General features: G+C 46.2%; 2 protein-coding genes across 7 annotated transcripts; one reads left to right on the top strand and one right to left on the bottom strand.

Annotated features, from left to right (window-relative positions):
* Positions 1 to 377: 377 nt before the first annotated feature.
* Positions 378 to 16,396, top strand: tulp3 (TUB like protein 3). 5 transcript variants are annotated; one of them, XM_035603728.2, is made up of 12 exons: positions 4,202 to 4,662; positions 6,255 to 6,296; positions 8,545 to 8,599; positions 10,966 to 11,128; positions 11,213 to 11,506; positions 13,281 to 13,414; positions 13,491 to 13,682; positions 13,864 to 13,976; positions 14,066 to 14,183; positions 14,268 to 14,366; positions 14,469 to 14,640; positions 14,735 to 16,396. In XM_035603728.2, exons 1-12 carry the CDS (start codon positions 4,607 to 4,609, stop codon positions 14,866 to 14,868), a joined length of 1,572 nt encoding a protein of 523 aa, XP_035459621.2. In that variant the 5' UTR covers positions 4,202 to 4,606; the 3' UTR covers positions 14,869 to 16,396. The 5 variants fall into 5 exon arrangements, with proteins under 5 accessions (XP_047192116.1, XP_047192115.1, XP_035459621.2 ...); XM_047336160.1 differs by lacking the exon at positions 4,202 to 4,662 and adding an exon at positions 378 to 522 and having other exon boundaries at positions 10,966 to 11,506; XM_047336159.1 differs by having other exon boundaries at positions 4,147 to 4,662; positions 10,966 to 11,506.
* On the bottom strand, positions 16,054 to 20,591 carry LOC118282536 (protein mono-ADP-ribosyltransferase TIPARP-like). Of its 2 annotated transcripts, none has more exons than XM_035603715.2 (7): positions 20,454 to 20,591; positions 19,386 to 19,448; positions 18,316 to 19,079; positions 18,041 to 18,209; positions 17,762 to 17,949; positions 17,164 to 17,445; positions 16,054 to 17,071 (listed from the first exon to the last, which is right to left on the bottom strand). In XM_035603715.2, the coding sequence occupies exons 3-7, from the start codon at positions 19,065 to 19,067 to the stop codon at positions 16,624 to 16,626; spliced, it is 1,839 nt and encodes a 612-aa protein (XP_035459608.2). In that variant the 5' UTR covers positions 19,068 to 19,079; positions 19,386 to 19,448; positions 20,454 to 20,591; the 3' UTR covers positions 16,054 to 16,623. The 2 variants fall into 2 exon arrangements, with proteins under 2 accessions (XP_035459608.2, XP_035459600.2); XM_035603707.2 differs by having other exon boundaries at positions 19,386 to 19,404; positions 20,454 to 20,583.
* Position 20,592: the final 1 nt, after the last annotated feature.

Here is a 20,592-nt window from a genome sequence, read left to right as displayed (position 1 = left end):
CAGAGCAGTAGCAATAGTTGCACATGGAGACTAGATTGCACAGCTGGTTATTGCACTCTCAGTGTATCAGTGAATTATTTTTTACAGTGGTTGAGTCCTGTGTTTGTTCGTGTGTTTTCTATTGAGAGCAGTGCCGGTTGTACAGTCTCATAGCAGCAGCAGGAAGGAAGGACCTGCAAAATATATATATATATATCGTGTATAAACAGAAAAAAAAACATGCATACATACGTTCTTATTTTCTATGACAATTCATTTGCCTTTCATGTCTGTGAGGTAACAGGAAAGAGCTCCCCATCAAAGTAAACCTCCCCTTTTCCCTTCTCTGGAAGAAAAAAAAAAATCCTCCAATCACCTTGCACCTTGAAAAAAAAAGAAAAGAACGGCCGACCAATAGCGACGCCGCTTCTTCGTGCGCTCGGTAACCAAGGACCGCTGGTAACCACTCGCGCCTGCTCGACCACTGCGGCACGAGGACCTTCCCTAGCAACCGTGGGCAAACATGAGTTACCACAGCATAAGGTAACGCAAAGAATTATGAGTTGTTTTATTCGCGTTGTGGGTTCGTGTGTGTCTGGGCAGGTTGACTAACTGTAGGGACGAGAAGCTAACCGTGTTTTTTTCCTTCTTCCACCCATGAAACTTCACTGTCGCCCACCAACTTTTTTTTTTTTTTTTTTTTTTTTTTTATACATATAAAGGCACCGTAGCTAACGCTAGCTCGTTACGGCGACAAGCTAGCTACGACATTCCACAGCTGGCGGATGATGTAAACATTCTCGCGTCTCGACGACGACGGTAATAATACTGTCATACACTGCCGAGCTTAGCCACAACGGCTAATGGCCACGGCTCGTTCATCTTTATCCCACTCGAGGCTAACACACCTTGATCCGTGCCAAACGTATGTTTTCCCACAATCCTGTTCGAAGAGAGGACACCTCAACAAAAGTGGGCGACCCCATCGTCAACATCTGTATTGAACCGTGCATGTGGGCTTTAGTAACAAGCTCTTATTCAACCTCTGCACAATCGTTTAGTCCCAAACGAATGCTTCATTGTAATTTTTTGACGTGCAGTGTTATATGAAGTACAATTGGTACAAAAATACCAAATCAAGTACACCCCACCTTCCCAAATGTGGAGAGTTGAAATGGGTTTGGACTGCAACTTAATCGATTATATTCATAATTGATTCATCTGTCGATTAGTTTCTCGATTAGTTGTTTGGTAAATAAAATGGTGAACAATGTCGATCGTGTCTCCCAAAAACCCCAAGATGATGTTTTTATTTTATGTCCACACACCAAATATATATATATATATATAGTTTACTGTCATAGAGGAGCAAGGAAACCAGGAAATATTCACAATTAAGTAGTTGAAATCAGAGAATTTAGACTTTTTCCTTCATAAAAACTACTTTAATCGATTATCAAAATAGCTGCCGATTAATTTAGTTGTCGATAACTCATCGATTAACTGTTGCAGCTCTAAAATGTTTGATGGCTACATACAACTGTATAACACTCTATTTAGTTAAAACATGTCTCTCCCAAGCTCTTACAGCGATTATTTTCGAATACGGTGAGTGAGACGCATAACAAAATAGATATGAACAACCCTCGTGCATGTGATGTTTGAGCACGTCTCTCTGTTCTGCCTTCACTGTGTCAGAACATTCCTGTCATGCAACGTTGTAAACAAATCTCGCTAAGGATTGAGACACATAGGCTCGTATGTGCATCGACCTTAGCTTCCCTTTGAAATTATTATCAATTCCCCACTTTATTCAACGTTCTCTCACAGCAAAGGAATATATATTAAGCAGATTTCTCCATGGTGTTTCACGCAGCTTTCTTCTGACATCTACTCAATTTTGTGTTTGTGTGTGTGTGTGTGTGTGTGCTGCATAATTTCAAACACTGGTGCAGAGGTCTGCTTTCATTTTGCAGGCAGATAAAAATCAAAGTATAGCTCCCACCTTTTCCTGTTCAAGTTGCAGTCTTATTGTTTGATTTTATGGGCTTGTGAACGAGGGCTGCCATTGAGCACACAGACGCATAAACCTAAATACGGTTTATTACGTTAAAGTGATGATGTTTCTTGCTTTATCGAGGAATAATGTTGTAATAATCTTAGTGGTGCCAGTCAGCTTCAGTTAGTTCTTGAGATAGAGAATGTCTTTGCGTACGTACCACCCTGTTTGTGTGTGTCCCCCCCCCCCCCCCCCCCCCGGTCGTCTGACAACAAGGTCTGCGATTTTACACAAGGAGAAGTGTTTGGACTTGTAACTGTGTCAGTTCAGTAATGTGAGACCCACAGCGATGGTCTCATTCCTGATCCGCACACCAGCTGTGATGTCCACGCTTTGTGTTAAAGTTCACAGATGTCTGACGCAGCGTTTGTAATGATCAACTCTGAGGAGGCAGTTGAATACGGTGCTTCTCTCCTACTCCTTTTTCATTCATCTCTCATAATTGTATTTATCACAATCTTTATTAGTTGTAATTTTAATCCTTTTCCAAAGCAGAAGGACTTCTGTCCTCCTTTTCTTTTTTAACTGGTGACTAGTGAATCGGTTACAACTCCCAGACTTTTGCTTGCGGACACTGATACATCTGAGGAGTGACAGGTTTCATAACAGCATCGCAAGTGTAATGTTGCAAAGACTCCCTACATGCGCGTGTTGTGTTGGAAGTGGGAGGCTGATACGTTTTCTTTTTCTTCTTACTTTGTTGCACTGCACTAACATTTGCCAGGGTTACTGGGGAGACTGTCACACATAACCCTAATTGAGAAACACCACGTAACTGGCACGAAAGTTCGAGACCCTACTAGCGCGGTCCCAAAAAAATCCACGGCAAACAATCTTTTATCCAAAATCACTCACTGCCCCTTTAACACGTCCAAGGCCGTTTGATACTAACCACAGTGTTTTTCTTCGCTGAGATTCTGGTACAGTCACTACGTATTTTCGAGCATGACAACCACAAAAGCGTCAATTATTACTGTCCTGTCAAGTGTACTATCTTTGCAGAGAACGTTATTGAACCAGATCAGAAAAATCACTAAAAGAGAGTCAGTAAGAAACTCAGGTTTTATGATATCTATCAGGCATTTGCAGAAATTGTGAGCACAGTTGGAACATAATGTGTCTACCCCCCTCAAAAAAAGGAATTGGTATGACATTAAAAATCAGCCATGTCATCTGTTTTTGAACATTGTACCACCATTCCTTTAAATCAGTCCATGTATCAGGCCATGTCCACGAGGATATTGGTTTACCTCTGCAGCTACAAGCTCGGTTTGTGGTCGAGTTGTGATTCACTGTGGTTGTCCAGCGGATTCCACAGAACACACTTGGCCCAGCTGGCCTGAGTAATACACCCGGTTTCTCGTGTGCTGAGAGACTAAGCCCCCCCCCCCACACACACACACACACACAAAAAAATATTCCTGGCATTTGTAATGAACTCGCTTTCCTCTACTAACTTCCCATCTGCCAAACCTTTCATAGACAGCAGCCTTCATTTCTTAAAAAGCTGCCCTAAACAAAAAAAATAAAGCCCCAGTGCAGGAGAATGAGTCATGTGTGCGTCTCTCTTTGGGGGGGGTCCCCGTGGGGAATAGCATTATTATCAGCTCTTATTTCCATCATTTGTTTTCAGCTGAATAATTACTCCCTGTGGTGAACGACTCCCCTGCCTATCACCCATTGACTTATATATGTCATTACGGCGGCGTCTCTCAGGAAAAACACACACAAACAGTCATTTTCTTTCTCCTGCTCTTGCACAAAACCCCCCCAACAACAACCGAATGGGTGGCTCCGGTCTCCTAGCAACTAGATTAAGTTCCCCCACACCGTGTCTGTTTTTAGATTTGTCTTTTAATCTATATTAGTTTTCAGTTTATTGAGTTACCTTTTTTCAAAACAGCATGTGCTTTTCACCGTTATTATAGGGTAAAAGAGACTGGAATAGCATAGTCATTTGAAAATATGGAGTTGTCACATTATCTTCAGATCATTTTGGGTTATTTAAAGATTGATAAATTCCCACTGTTGCATGTACAAGTCAGATTATGAGTCAGAGGAAATGAGCGGCGACTGATTGCTCAGAAAGTAGTCGGGTTGTAAGATATAGGAAGTTCAGTGACAGCAACTTTAACCGATATACTTTATAAGATAAATATTTCCCGCCACACCTTAGCTGCTTAACCTCTCCATCCATGGTGTCGTGCCCGTTCAATTAACTTATTTAGACTTCTGTTACGGTCGATAAGATCAGCATTTACTGCCTGTCACTTTCGTACCTATCCCCCTGCGTCGCCCCTGAAGCGTGGAGCCATGGTAACGGCTCCCCAGCCCTTTCCGACCTCAGAAAACCGCCCGCGACACTGCTGGATGTTACTCCCCCGGGTGGGACATACAGTAGCTACTCTTTCCTCGGTGACATAATAGCGGGGATCTCGGGAGCCTGCAGGGGCTGGGCCTGCACTGCACAGTGACTCCGAGCGAGCGCCGGGTGTGAATGAATAATTTTTGTGCTGCCGTGTAGATAGGGAGAGAGCAGCCGGACTAGCATTCCTGCAGCCGCTATCCATGGACACGTTAAAGAACGGGGGATCGCAGCCTGTCTACAGCCGCTGGTCGTACAGGTAGAGGCATGCACGCGTACTAAGTATCTTTCTGCTAGAAGCTGTCGCGTGAATATTGCTTCTGTTGTTTGCCCTTTGAGACTTACAACTTGTTTGTCCAAGTAGCTTCCGTCACTGCTCCATCCATTCCATCCAGACTGGTGAATGGTTGACCTGCAGTCAAAGTTGACCTCTTGCTCATGTTTCCGCCACCAATGTCTTTACTTATTCAGAGCATCAGGCTGTGACTGTGTGTGTGTGTGTGTGTGTGTGTGTGCGTGTGTGATGTAACCAGAGTTGTGATCCGTTTAAATCTTTCTAGCATCTTCTTTGTCAAGGCTTCAGTGAAGTCTGGAGTCTGTTGTAAAGACGGTGTTACCAATGTATTAATCTTAAGCTGTTTTCAGACATGAACTCGAAGAACGCAGCAGGACATTGTGCGGGTTGGACATATTCACACCAGCAGGAAGGAGTCATGACATGAGTCGCTCGCTGGGAATCTTCCAGAGATTTTCCTGCTGAATTCCCACATGGGGCTCACTCATACATTTCGCGAACATTTTACCAGGGGACTGGTTCCCGGAAAATGTCAGCGCAGCCACATTTGTGTTCTCACATACCGCCACAGATACTGTTCTCATCCTTCTTTCATGCATGTGTGTTTTGCGATCACAGGGAATTAAGCATTTGATCTTATCAGCTCTCATCTCATTCTACATCCTCCCTATGTTGGAATTGCCTGTGGCAGAAATTATGTTATGCTCGTTCAACTTTCCAATTTTCTTTTTGAAGTGGCAAAGTGTGGGGAAGGCGGCCTCTAATTAAAACAGACAAACGGAAACAAAAATGAATAATAACAATAATAAGATCCCTCTGGTTTAAGTCGTGCAAATTTTTAATTAGTTCCTCCGACAATGCAGTCCGAGAGAAGCCACCGGTCGACTTGACATCTTTTAATTACCGCCTCATCTTTCACAGCTTTCATAACGATAAAGTCATATTTGTTCTGAATATTTGTATTTAGATGTGCAGCTGAAAAACAATCAACCCCCTCCCACCCTCTCCTCTGTTACTCAGTAAATTACAGCTCAGTGCGAAGGTTCCAATTACAATGGAGCTGTACTGGAACTGGCTGCGGATTTTTTAATCAATGCGCTGTTTGACGGAGACACAATCGCCATGGTTACCTTTGGTCTGACACAAGGACGGGGACAACGGCGTGTGTGTTTCTTCGACTGTCACCCAAGCTGTGACGAACTGATGAAACATTGATCACCCACTGCTGTGATGAGGCACCCTGTGTGTGTGTGTGTGTGTGTGTGTGTGTGTGTGTGTGTGTGTGTGTGTGTGTGTGTGTGTGTGTGTGTGTGAAAGAGAGACAGAGAGTACATCATATTGACCCCCAGCAGATTGAAGTCTTAATGATCTCTGAGTGAGCTCATCATTTATTTTACCGTTGACTGAATTGACATCTATCAACCAATAAATCAATAATAAGTGCTCATAGGAATATGGGTTGTAGTTCATATGATCTTAATTTTTTTACTCTTATTTTCCAACATGTTCGCTGCTTCTGCCGGCTGCCTTGGTGCCCACATTGCCGATTTTGCCAGACCCTCCAGCTCTTCCAGCTTCTCCTCAAACCTAACAGCAAGGTAAACAGCAATACACACCCCAAAACACACACACACACACACACACACACACACACACACACACACACACACAAAATGTCTGTCAATTGTAGTTAACACATGGGTTTGCAGATTATCTTGTCAGTTAATGAAGTTCTATATTATGTAAAGTAAAACGGTTACATCTTCAAATGTCGTGTTTGTTTTCAGACTGGTATTGTGATACTGTTGAATATTGGAATTGGAATAGTCATCGCAAATTATGTGAAGAGGCATTTTAGTTGCATATTTAAAAAGGGTATTTAGTCAATAAACACAAACACCAAATTTATCTGTTCATATTTTAATAATCCTAGTGCTTCAGGTGTTTCGCTGCGGAAACAAGTTTCATCAGTAAACTTCAAGTGCTTCCACCAAGTGGCAGGTCTTTATCTGGGAAAACATGAAAATTCCCAGAAGCACAATTTAAATCACAATATTCTTAGGAAAATTCCCTCATGAGTAGTTTAATGTATTATAAATTAGAGTGGTGTGTCCGTCACGCAGTGGAAAATCAAATTAAACATTGTTATCAGAGTTATTTATGCCTTGGGTCTGATTATTGGATCATCACATCAATTTGTAAATCTCCCAGTCCACCCCCTGTGGGAAGTTTCCTCACTTCTCAACCCTCTTCAGCCCACACACACAACAAACCCGTCAAGACTCCTCACAGCTGTTTGCCGTCTGTCAGCAGTGAGCGAAACACGGAGGAGGATTTACAAGTGACGGTGTGAGACACTGGTACGAGGTGATTCATCCTGTCAGGGAGTGAACAGATCATGACTCCGGCCCCGAAAAGGCCGTTGGGCAACAGATGATTAACGAGGGCTGAGAACCAAAAAGTCCACAAGTTACTTTGTGTGTTGATGCCATTTTTAATAATAAAACTCTCACACACATGGATGACAGTATACCTATTAACAGTGTTTTCCCCCCCTTTCCCATTGAATAACTATTCCCTTATCTAATTAATAACATTTCGCCACATTACCAACTGAACATAGGGAAGAGGAGAGAGAGGACAGATACTTGAGCCTCTTCTGAGCTGATCTCTGAACTCACAGACTGTGTTTACGTCAAACCAGCGATGACTAAGTTGCCCGAGCTGAGGAGGGTAGCAACCATAGCAACAGAGATGTAGTTGCGCAGGGCACAGCGACCCGGAGCGTCGCGGAAAAACCTTAGACGGGGTCCAAGGAACGTTTCTGATGCTCACGCTGAAATTTGAAATTTCACGAAAAAGATTACTTTTAGTGTTGCGCTGTGGCCTTTTAGTAAAGCAACGTCGAGTTGTGTATGTCACTACCTATACTCAGATTTTTGATGAGAGGATAAGCGGAACACTTCTCATCCTATACCCTTAATCCCTTTCTATATAAAAAAAAATCATTCAGCCCCAGCAGAACATGTGATATTTAAAGATTTACTCGACCGGGGAAAGATGAAAGATGTGAGAAATGGAGTCCGTGACCTCTACATTCACTCAGCCGATGTGTGACTGACACTGTAGGTCTCCGACTCCCGACACTGACGGTACAGACTGCCGCTGTTGCCCTTTTTCTCTCCTTACTGTAGCTAAGCAACGCGGGCCCGGTCCCTTCAGATAGGTGTCCAGGGTAAAAACGCCCAGAGGACCCGGAGCGCGAGGCATTTCTCTCTGCTGGAGCTTTGTCCTCCGCTTTCTCTTCCTTTGTTTGAACTTGATGTCTCTTTTTTTTCTGGGTGACTTTATTTTAAGTTCAAGTCTATATAAGGTCACCGTTTGCAGTTTTAATCATACTGTGGGCTCGATATTTTTGATTTAATTCTCTTTGCGCTGCTGAGCTACCCTCTTAAAACTGCTGCCACTATTACTAAAACCTTTTTAACACCTTAAAGGAGACATATGCTCATATTCAGGTTCATAATTTTAATGTTGGTTATTATTTGAAAAAGTTTACATGCTGTAATGTTCTGTAAACACATCCGTTTTCCTCAGACTGTCACATTCCTGCAGCTCCTCTCACCAGCCTTTCAGCTGATTAACTTTGCAGACCTTTTACATGCACAAAAAAACCTCTATAACACTGTAGAGGGAAAGAGAAAAACGGAATGATTTATTCCGTTAAAGTCCAAACAGTGGTGCCACATTGAGCAGGACAATCCAACATTCAGTGTAAATGACTTCAGGCGTTGACATGTGTGAAATCTCCCTCACTCTTTCTGATGTTTTTTCTCCTTTGCTCAGCAGCGGCATCGAGGACGACGGCGCCAGTCTAATGCAGCAGAAGCTGGAGAAACAGGTAGGGAACTAAACGTCGAGTCACAAAGGAACAAGGAAACAACTCGCCTTTCACAATTCAATACTTTTTTCTTGTTTCTTCGCATCCTGGTGTATTCTGGTGTCGTTCATCAGCCGTCGTTATGCTGACAAGACCTCCTCTGTTATACGTTGTGAGCACCTGCGAAGGTTTTTCATAAGACTGGTAAATCAAAGGGGCGACCTTGTTCAACGCTTACTACTCACTCCTCAATCGCAAACCGTTCCCTTTTGTCACCCGCTGCGTGACATTACAGTACAGCCTCTTCCTCTGCCACACACACACACACACACACTCTTGTGGTCTTTTGATCCTTCTCCCTCCAAAGCTCTGTGAGACGCTTTTAAACCCCCAAAACCTGCGCCGTGGAGCCGCGCCGTGTGTGTGTGTGTGTGTGTGTGTGTGTGTGTGTGTGTCCCTGTGACTCCATTGTGCTGCACACTCTCCTGTTCTCTTACATAACTCGTGAGGACAAGCACGGCGTGCTCTTGTGCCCAGAGGGGGGATCAGATGAAAGTTTTGAGAATATGAACAAATTTATCAAACAATAAAAAAGTCACATCCACATTTTTTTCTTTTCTTTTCTTTACCGTGTCTGCCCTCAGTTTTTTCAGCGTCTGCCCACGTCAATTTCAAATCACCACTCAGACAGCGATTCCAGGAGCTCTGTGACCGGGAGCGCACAGTATCTCACTTCCCTGCCTCCGTCTCTCTCTCTCTCAGTTTCTGGAGTGCTAATGACGACCGATTCAGTCCGCATCAGTGACTGCGCACACACCACATACACACACACACACACACACACACACACACACTCTCTCGCGGTCAGTATTTGGATGAGAGTCAGACCCCTTTTTCATTTTTTTTGCCAAAGGAGGCTGTTGGTTTATTGATCCTCTAACTCTCAGCTGGATGAGCGACAGGGAGACGGAGTCGTGCTCGGCAGGAATGCCGCCGTTTGCGGGAGGTGTGCTCAGCTCCGTCTGACCTCCGGACAAACGGGACCTGACGTGATGTTTTTTTTGTTGTCCGACAGAGAAACGTGTTTACTTTGTTTCTGCACTCGTTCAGGATGTCAGGGGAGCGGGTTTGTGACTTCTCGTACTTCTTTTCTCTGATGCATTTTCTGAGACAAAGATTCATGACTTTAGCTTTGTTTTCATCTCGTGTCGGTTATGTAATCGCATGTTATCAGATTGTTCGCATGGACACAGACATTGTTATACAGAATGATTAAGTAGACAAAGGAAGGACTGAATGAAATCACATCCTGGTCTGAGTCTTAACAAAAGAAGGGAATATTACAGTAGATTAGCTTAAAAATAGCACAACGTAAGAGAAGACAAACATGAAAAATTGGGTCAAACTTTGATTATATGAATAATTAGTTTGCAGCGCAGGAAATCTCCCTTTTCATTATAAAAACAATTGTTTGGTTTCACTTAATTCTGTAGTCATTATCCTACTAGTTTTGCAAGCTAAATCTAAAAGTGATTATTGATTGTAAGAAATATATGCGGTTTAAATTCATAAATTCAACGTTTGGGAGGAAATGTGGAGCTCATGAAGCATTTCAGGTTTCTTTCTTCCAGGTCTTTTCTTTTTTTTATGCTCTCTAAAACCAGGAAAAAGATACCATGATATTTATGTTTTATTCATTTGTTGAAAAGCGAGCATGCCAGTCCTGCTCCTCTTTTGAAAAGATAACAAATCCAGGTCGTCGTCCCCCCCCCCCCCCCCCAGGATATCTTCTAGCTCACTAGACAAGCAATCGCTGAACGGGACGGGTTGTTGCGCCCCTGATGCCGCGCTAATTAATGCGCTTACGTAATCCGTCGGCTGCTCATCTGACAACAGAGAGAGCGTGGAGACACCAAGAAGTCGTCACGCAACTATATCACAGATAGATGATCAAATCCTCGTGTTATGGACGTGGTCATAAATTAACAACATACAGCAATGCCATCTTCGTTTCTTTCTTTTGTTCTTTTTCCTTTTCTCTTTACGTTTTTGATTTCTGATTTCTGAGTCATCCCCATTTTTTCTCAGGACATCATCTGTCTGCACCGTCCCTGCAGTGCGGCTGTTAAATCACCGAACTCGTGATTTCAATAAAACAATTTCCTGTTTTCTGTCTAAAATACTTGAGTGAGTCACTCACTGTTACTTCCATCATGTGGATCGATGATCCCGCTGCCCGACAGGTCTACACGGGATGTAGGTTTACAAAAAGATGTGCGAGCGGTTTGAACAAAGTACTGAACTGTGTTTCTATGATTAAAATGTGTCCAAAACTTCGGATTATGGCAAAATAACCCCAAGTCTCATTTCCATCTTTCACCTCACAGAGGGCACTGCTAGAGCAAAAGCAGCGGAGGAAGCGCCAGGAGCCTCTGATGGTGCAGCCCAACACGGAGGCGTGGCCCCGGCGCTCCAGGACGCGGCGCGGCGAGGAGCAGGCGCCGCTGGTGGAGTTTCAGCCCAGTGTCGTAAACAATGTCATCATTGACGGTGAGGGGAGAAACGCCGCCCAGCGTCAAATCTGCACAACTCACAAAGTATTTTGTGTAAAAACGCTGTTTTCTCTGACCGTAGGTATCGACGGCCCGGCGGCCTTCATGGGCTCAGAGGGCCCCGATCTGAGAATGAAAATCGAGAATCTTTCGGCGAGCCAGTCCCAGACCAAGTCCCAGACCAAGTTCCAGAACAAGTCCCAGAACATGTCCGAGTCCAGGTCCCAGTCCCAGTCACCGTCTGAGTCTCAGTCACAGTTCCAGGTTCAATCCCAGTCTCGGTCGCCTGCTCCTTCTGAGGAGCCCGAGAGAGACAGAGACACCGAGTCGTTGCTCGAGCCCAAGACGGATATCCATGAGTTACTGCAGAAACAAGGTGAGTCCTGGGAGAGCGTACTACCTGCGCTTTTGATTAAAAAAAATGTTGTTTCTATGAGATTGACATTGTCCAACATATCATATATATTGTCTATATTATTAGAAGATTATCACCTCCTAAATCAGTGGAGGTGAGTGTAGACTTTACTTCAACCGTAGAAAAGATCTTTATATACGAACTTCTTGGATTTTTGTCCAAGTTTTTAGGATTAGCATCCAGACAGACATTTTCTCCATGTATGTGATTGGACAAATGCCGCGCCTCGCCAGACGACGCCATGTTGCGTTGCAGCAAAAAGTTGACTTGTCGACAGCACGGTCGGAGCAGAGTTTGCTTCGTTACCGAGCCACTGCTTCGTGTCCAGTCCCAGCAACAACGAGCTCGGTGTGACACGAGGTGGAGGACGTGAGAAATGTAAACTCTGTAGAGACAAGAGAAAGTTATTCAGGTGAGGATTAACAGCCATTCTGATGATTCTGTATCTACATTCTAACCGCTCTAATTTAAACCATTAAAAAAGGTTGAAACTGTTCAACCGTCGTCATGTAATTACGGTTTTCAAAAAGTTGCTGTAGTTATCATGTAATATTCGATATATCTCACCAAGGAAAATCTATACTTTTGGCTGCCTATGTCTTAATAAGGATCTCGACCTGCTATGTGCTAATTACTATGTGGATGTTATTTGGTTTTAGGTTGTCGGTTGTATGTCCGCTCTGACATTTCCAGATTGTTGATTTCATGAAGCCTCAACATTGTTTGGTATTTTAATTGGAGCCCCCGGAGGAGTCGCCGCTAGAGAGAGGGACGACGTGCGATCTGAATTTTTTTATGCGATGACGGGGACGGCTCGCGTATCCGGGGTTCATCTCCTTCCCACACCGTCCGACCTCCTTTCAAAATCCGCTGACGATCTGTCAAGTCCAGGCGACCGGCACCGGGAGGAAGTGGCTCAGAGAGCTCTTTATTCTGCCAAGTAGAAAAGAAGGCTTTTTTTTGACTTCCAAGCATTTGATTCACACACACGTTACATTAAATCTGTTCTAATAGTACAAACTCCTAACACATCTCAAACACTTTCCCTCTGCTCACTGAGACGTTTTCCATGCCAGTGGCCTCCCGACAGCTACACTCCGACGGGACTGTCGCCGCGGCCAAGAGTCGCATCCCCGGCTAATAAATCCAATGATCAGCGAGGAGGCAGATGTGTCGAGGGGCCTCGAGCGGCCGCCGCAGTCAGCCAGCCAGACTCGCACGGAGGCGGAGGGTCGCCCGCCCCGTCTCTTGACATCAGTCTCGCACCCCTTTGCAGATAATAAAAAAAGATGCATCGCGTCGCCAAATGCGTAACGGGATGAACCGTGGCGGCTCTTTCTTTTTCCTCTTGTGAAAGAAATACAAAAGAAGAAATACACTTCTGACCATTCCGGAGAAATACAAAAGTATTTTTTTGCTCCGACTATTGCTGAAGTGTTTCATCACTTCTTTGAGAATTTCGTCGTCACATATCAAAGCACACAGATGAACCAGAAAAAAACAAACTTTACACCCCTGGGACAATTTTGTACCAAACTCAAAGAAACCCTCCCGGGGGAAGAAACAAACCTTCGTCTTGGAGGTTCTTTTGTAGTCGTGGGATTAAACACACAGAACCTCAGAGACTCATCTTCTCTCCCCACGGCAGCAGGAAAATGGTGAATACATTTAAAGCTCTCTCTCTCTCTCTCTCCCTCACACACTTCTCCCTCCTCTCCTCTCCCACCCCCACCAGGCCTGTGCGGCAGCATGAACTTCGACGAATCCAGCGAGGACGAGGACGACGTGGAGGAAGAACGGACCCGCTCTCTGTCCCCGCGCGCGGATTCCACCAGGCCCGCCTCCGCTGCCAGCAGCAAAGAGGTCTCGGTGAGTACTCGCCCACATTGACGATATAATCCCAATCCCATCCGGACGACTAAACATTCTGCGTCCCGCTCTCCAGGAGGTAGCGACCTCAGGGTCGCCGTCGGCCGAGAGCTCGCTGAGCGACGTGGCCAATCTGGAGGAGTTCGTGCTCTGTCCGGCGCCGCGCGGCGTCACGGTCAAATGTCGAATCAGTCGGGACAAGAAGGGGATGGACCGCGGCCTCTACCCCACCTACTTCATGCACATGGAGAGAGAGGACGGCAAGAAGGTGAGCGAGGGGCCGCGCGGGCGTCGGGAATCTCTGTATCTGTATTCTCACACGGGCTTATTTGGACGTTTTCAGAAAAAGTCCTAGGCCACATTAGACAAATAAAAAAACGTGTTTTCACGCTTAAATACAGTACATGGTGCCTGTTTTGAATTTAAAAGTGTCAATCTCCCATTCCCAGGTGTTTCTGCTGGCGGGCAGGAAGAGGAAGAAGAGCAAGACGTCCAACTACCTGATTTCAGTGGACGCCACGGATCTGTCGCGAGAGGGAGAGAGCTTCATCGGCAAACTGAGGTCAAAACCACACGTCCTCTTATTTTAAAAAAGTGCCATTTGCTGATATTATTTATGAATTAAAATCGAATGATGTGTAAATCCCACAGGTCAAACCTCATGGGCACCAAATTCACGGTGTATGACAACGGCACCAATCCCTGCAAGAACCCCGGAGCTCTGCTGGAGGAGAGCAACACGCGACAGGAGCTGGCCGCCATCTGCTACGTGAGTGACCGGCAAAGCGCCGCCGAGTTCGCCGATTATTACGCGAAGCGCAACTGTCGTAACACTCTTTGTACCGTTTGGCAGGAAACCAACGTGCTGGGATTCAAAGGGCCACGTAAAATGACCGTCGTCATCCCGGGCATGAACATGAACTTCGAGAGAGTCCCCGTGAGACCTCAGAGTGTGAGTCCAGACACCTCTGTTCCACAACACCTACAAACCTGTTGTACAGCTGTTGATATACGCGTGTGTGTGTGTGTGTGTGTGTGTGTGTGTGTGTGACAGGAGCAGGAGAGCCTCCTCAGCAGGTGGCAGAATCACTCCCTGGAAAGCCTGATCGAGCTGCATAACAAGGCGCCCGTGTGGAACGACGACACCCAGTCGTACGTGCTCAACTTCCACGGCCGCGTCACTCAAGCGTCGGTGAAGAACTTTCAAATCGTCCACGACAACGACCGTGAGTAAACGTCCCCTTTTTCACGCCAGATCTTTTGCGTCAGTACTTCAACCTATAAAAGTATATTCACTGTCTGTTTCCCCCGTCACGCCAGCCGACTACATCGTCATGCAGTTCGGCCGAGTGGCCGAAGACATCTTCACGCTGGACTTCAACTACCCCATGTGCGCCCTCCAAGCCTTCGCCATCGGCCTGTCGAGCTTCGACAGCAAGTTGGCCTGCGAATGAGCCGCCGGCCGGTTTCACCGCACGCACCCGCCACCTTTCGCCTGTCGTCTGTCCTCGGATCAAGTTGACGGCAGCACACCGCGGTCGCACATCATCAGAAACCCCCCCCCCCCAGATATGAGACTGAGGAAAAAAAGACGTTTGTCCTCCATTTTACAGTCATCGGTTTTTACCCGCTGTGTACAGTACAGCTTCAGGTAGGTATATGATCACATAAACAAGTTGAAAAGGGAAAAACAAACACTCTCATCAGTGCCAGACAGACGACTTCTGGTGTTTGGCACCGAGCACAAAAAAGATCCAATGTTAAATGAATGGCCGTTTGTAAGAAAACAAAAAAAATCAATCGTGTGTTTTCTGTCGCTTTCGTCGCCTTAAAGTTTCATTTCACTCACTCAAGTGTTTTTTGGACAATCTACACACAACAGGCCTCTCCTCTGGCGACACCTGCTGGTTGAACTGAGAAACGAAGAAAAGCAAAAGTTGTTTTTTTCCCGTCCGGCAGTTTGGCCACCTGTGTGGATATTTTAAAGACTTTTAAATCCTGTTCACGTCTTCACACGTGACCGTGACGACTTCACCTGCCGTCTACTCACACATGTTGATATCCTTCTTCATTATCATGTCGTCGTCCCTCTTGTGTGGAAGGTGCATTATTCAGACTTGTGTCTCATGTATTTGTGTCATTTTGATCATGTGACTGTGATTTTTTTCCCCCTTTGTCTTAAAAATAAGTTGTATTACCATGAGAGAAAAAAGAAGCAGCAGAATTGCACAATTGAAGAGAAACATTTGTACATAAGAGTCGAGGTAATGCCGTCTTATTTGATCGAAGTCCATTTTAAAATGTTCGATGGAAGTTTATCTTTGCTACAAATCATCTTTGACGAAGTTAGAGGACATTTTGTTTTAGTCCGCATCTTGTTCATCTCAACAACTTAAGGCTTAACATCATCTTCATCATCATGAAACGTCTCTTTAATACTTGTGTGTACTGTATGTCCGTGGAGGACACGTGAGAAATAATTGAAAATATATATTTAACACTTAAATAATTCAGGGTTGCAGTTACTTTAATTCGGCTTTATAAGGAAGTAACGTTGCAGATATTTTCAAAATAACTGCCAGCAGTTTATAGAAATCCTTTTTTTCCATTTTGTACTGATATATAACATTTCGAAGAGAGAGAGAGAAAAAGAAGATTTATTAGAGGATAGTTTTAAAAAAAAAACACGTTTACTTTTACAGGAACCTCTGGTGAAACATTCCAGTTTGAAAATTGTACAAAACATACAAATCAGGATATATATATACGTTTGTATTTCAACAGACGAAACTATGACGGTGATCGCGTTCGAACGTGTGAGAGATGGAACAGTTTATTTTCATAGACAATGTCCATTTGATTCAGAACCTTGGAAGAGAAAAGAAAAAAACATCTAAAGTGCTCGTTTCTGTAAATGTAAAAAAAAAAAAGTTTAAATAACTAAAATAAAAGACACTTTGAAAAAGAATTGAAAAAATTAAAGTGCTTAATTTGTGTCGCAACGCTTTTTCAACATTTCCGAGCAATTATCATTGCGCATAATCCATACATTGCACTGTTTATTTTAATTTTGTGAACGCAAACCGAACGTTTGCTGCAACTTCACCTGATGGCATTTGATGAATTCAGTAACACTTTCAGGTCGTCGTGCGACCGCAACACTCTGACGTTTGAACAGTTGCCGCCGCCGCCGCCGCCGCCGCCGCCCATCAAATGTCGATCAGGTTGGGGATGTCCCTGTATTTGATCAGGTAGTACGGGTAGCACTGACAACTGTCGTACACTACAAACATGGTGGGTCTGTCCACGACGTCCACGCAGGTGTCGTAGAGCTTGTGCGGCCTCGCCTTGGACTTGAGCGGCGGCGGGCGCCGGTAGTTGCTCCGTCCCACGCACGCCTTCCCCACCAGCACTTTGGCCAGGAACATGTGGCGGACGTCGTCCAGGTCGCCCTTGGCCGAGTAATTGTTGGAGCGGGCGGCGGCGGTGGCGAAGTAGGAGCCGAAACCGTGCGACACGCCGTTGGCCCCGGCCACGCGCGGGTCGAAGTTGTTGTGGCAGATGCCGTCGGAGGCGCCTCTCGTCGTCCCGTGGAAGAGGTGCCGCTCCAGGGGCTCCTCGGACGCGGCGTGCTGCTTCTGCATGTGCACCTTGTGCCTGCGACGACGACAACAACAATGCACATGTAAGGGCGACAGAACGTTTGGGGAGATTTGCTTTTTTTAAGACAGAGAGACAACAAACGGTACCTTTGGTACTTGTCCCAGAGCAGGGGGTTCTGGACCTGCTGGACGCTGACGATGTCCACCTTGGTCTCCGGCAGGCTCTCGTAGAAGAGGTTTCGGACCTTCCCGTAGGCCCGCGTCCACGCCGGGACGTCCACCAGCCTGAGCTCCTCCTCCGCCTCCCCATCCGGGGGCGGACACCACACGGGAGGGTACCAGGAGCTGAACTCCTCCAGAGGGTCCACGCTGAAGTTCGCCGGCGGCAGACCGCCGGCAGGCTCGACGGGGTCGAGATCGACTCCTGTCCTGGGTGTGTGTGTGTGTGTGTGTGTGTGTGTAGGGGCGGAGGGAGGAAAGGACGTCAGTGTGATGATGAAGAAGAGGGAACGTGGCGGCGGTACGAAGGTCACGTGTTTTTTTAAAACTACTGAACCGTTTTACGAAGTTTTGCCCTCACCCTTTTTTTCTGAATTAAGAGAAATAATTATGTTTTGTATAATAATTCTTTTCATTTGGTCCAAATTCGGTCATCCGAGAGCCGGAAAAACCTTCAGGATGAGTTACGTTTTGGAGAAACGGAGGTGTGTGGGTGCGTGTGTGTGTGTGTGTGTGGATCACTGACTGCAGGTCGGGCTTCATGGATTCGGGGGAGCGGTATTCCGGCCTCCAGCGAACTTCTCTCTGGAACCCGGTGGTGACGTTGGTCTGGTTCATGGCGGTGAAGTCCAGCTTGTACTCCCGCGGGCCGACGCTGAAGCTGCACTCGGGCTCCTTGTCTCGCATCTTCTTCCGCAGCAAGTCGGACACGTCCTTAAGGGAGGGAGGAACACGAGCAGTGAAAACAGGGCAGGGCAAACTAAGTGCAAACTAAGGGGGGGGGGGGAGGAAAAAGAATATTAACTGAGTTGTATTCTTCCCAGGTGAGGTTGTTCCACCAGTAGATTTTCCATCTGTTGGGGAAGTGAGGGTTCCGGATCGGGCTGTCGGTGTTGCTCAGGCGTCTCACCGCGTCGTACTTCGTGACTTTGTCCAGCGCCATCGAGTCAAAGTTCAGAGTGAAGCGCTTTTCTCTGCATGGCGGGGTGGAGAGAGAAAGATCGCCGTGATGGATTCACAGGCAGGAAACCCTTCTGCACAACAACGTGCAACATGCCGTGGAGGTTTCCTCTCACTCACCCGTCCTTGATCTGAGCCGCCTCCTGGTCGACGTCGCAGTAGAGCCGCTCCAGCAGGACCTGGAGGTGCGGGGGGAGGTTGAACCACTGGTGGGCGCGCACCCACCACAGCTGCCAGTGGAACGGGAGCGGCGTGTGGTGCAGCTTGCACTTGGCCCCCGCGCGACACAGGCCCAGGAGGAACCGGTCGCAGATCTCCACGTCGGAGCCCCTCGTGTGGAAATCAACGACCGGCTTGGACGGGGCTGGCGGCGGGCCGCCCCTCTTGGCCGCGGCGCCGGGCTGACGGGGGGGCCGCGGCTGGGCGATCATGAGCGGCAGGGGGACGGAGACGGCCGGGTTCGGAGGGGTCTTCTGGGTGGAGTCGAGCAGGACGCAGGGGGGGGCGCCGCCCCGGGAGGCGCGGCGCCGCTGCGTGATGGGCTGCACGACCATCTGAGGCTGCAGGACGCACAGAGACAGCGCCGGCGGCGCGGCCCGCGCCGGGTCCGGGCCGCTCCCGCGTTCGCCCGGGGCGGAGGTCACGGGGGTCAAGTGCACGCTGACGCTGTAGGGGTTCACGGTCCAGGCGACGTCGACGTACTTCAGCCGCAGGGCGTCCCACACCGGGAGGCTGGTGTCGGCGTCGGCGGGGATCTCCAGGAGGAGGAGGGACGGGCTGAGCAGCGTGACCCTGGACGTCTTGGGCGGGGGCTCGTTCGAGTCCGCCGCCTTGGTCCTCTTCGCTCTTCTGCTGGACGCCGCGTCAGCCATCTTGAAAACGTCCTAAATCAATTTTTGTAACAAAAAGTGAAAGAATGAATATGCAACATTTGAATTTCACAGTTAAGAACTAATCTGATGTTTATCATGAGGGGGAATAATAACATAAATGCAATAATAATAATAAAAAAATTTGCTCTAATTTTCATTATTGTCCATCGACTGGAGCTCATAATTTAAATATACAACTCACCTTGACTCATTTATTTATTTATTTATTTTTCAACACTCTTAATTAGACCATTAGCGTCGTGCAGAGAATTAGCACCGCAGCTAATAAACTACTAATGAACAAGTGGGAGACTTTACCTTTGAGTCCCGCTCAGGCCTCCTCGTGCGGGGGGGGGGGGGGGGGGGGGGTCGAAAAAAAAGCTGCGTCAAACAAAAATGAACACACCGACAATTGATGAACTCATTTAAACTTTAAGATTCGCACAAGGACGAGGAAGAGGAGGAGGAGGAAGAGGAGGAAGAGGAGGAGGAGAACGAGGAGGAGGAGGAAGAGGAGGAGGAGGAAGAGGAGGAGGAAGAGGAGGAGGAGGACGAGGAAGAGGAGGAGGACGAGGAGGAGAAGGAGGAGGAAGAGGAAGAGGAGGAGGAAGAGAAGGAAGAAGAGGAGGAGGAGGTGCCAGCATGCAAGGTTTGGCGGGGCTGGGGGAGGGGGGGGGGGGCATCATCGATATGTTGTAAAAGTGCCAATTATGCAATTAAAGAAAGTTAAAATTAAAAAGAAAATTAAATGAGGAAATACAGTAATCACACTTACATTTGCTTCTGGTAACTCACAGATTTATGTGACATACATTTTATATTTATATGGACTTAATAGACAAATTCTTTTATTTTAATCTTCACTATAAAAACACCCTGAATTTACCCCAAGATTTTGCAACTTTATTTTGACACAGAAAGAACAATGAGGTCGACTGTAATAAGACTAATAAGGCTGATTCGTCATATATATATATATATATATATATATATATATATATTCGTCTTATATATATATATGTTAAAATAAAATGTATAAATGATAAAAGAGGGGGAAAAGGAAACAGTCATCAGTCATATCATATATCACAGTGACAGATATTCAAATAAGGAGATCCATTCTTGAAAAATTAGAAGGAATTTAAGCTCTGTGGTTGATGTCAGAGCTCAACTATTTGCCCTCTTTACTATTTTTTTTTAAACTTTTTTTGCTGTAAAATATCTTTACTATATTTTGGTCTTTAATCTCCGAATTCTGACTTCTGACCCTGAACCTGCCAGACCCGAGATGACGGGAGTAAAGCTCCATGGCCGAATCCTTCTAAATACAACTTTATAACCCAGCGCAAAACAAACCTGACAGGCTTTTATATAGTTTGTTCTTACCGAAGAGGATTACGGGCCACGCGTGGGAGTTTATAATCTCAGAATTCTGACTTTCGACTCAGAATGTTACACGTAAACAATCCCATGCGACCACTTCACTCAACAACTCCACTCGAATGTCTGGTGGCTCTGGACCACG

The sequence above is a fragment of the Scophthalmus maximus genome, chromosome 12 (genome assembly GCF_022379125.1).
Source record: "Scophthalmus maximus strain ysfricsl-2021 chromosome 12, ASM2237912v1, whole genome shotgun sequence".
NCBI classification, from domain to species: Eukaryota; Metazoa; Chordata; class Actinopteri; order Pleuronectiformes; family Scophthalmidae; genus Scophthalmus; species Scophthalmus maximus.
This window is presented reverse-complemented; position numbering and strand designations above follow the sequence as displayed.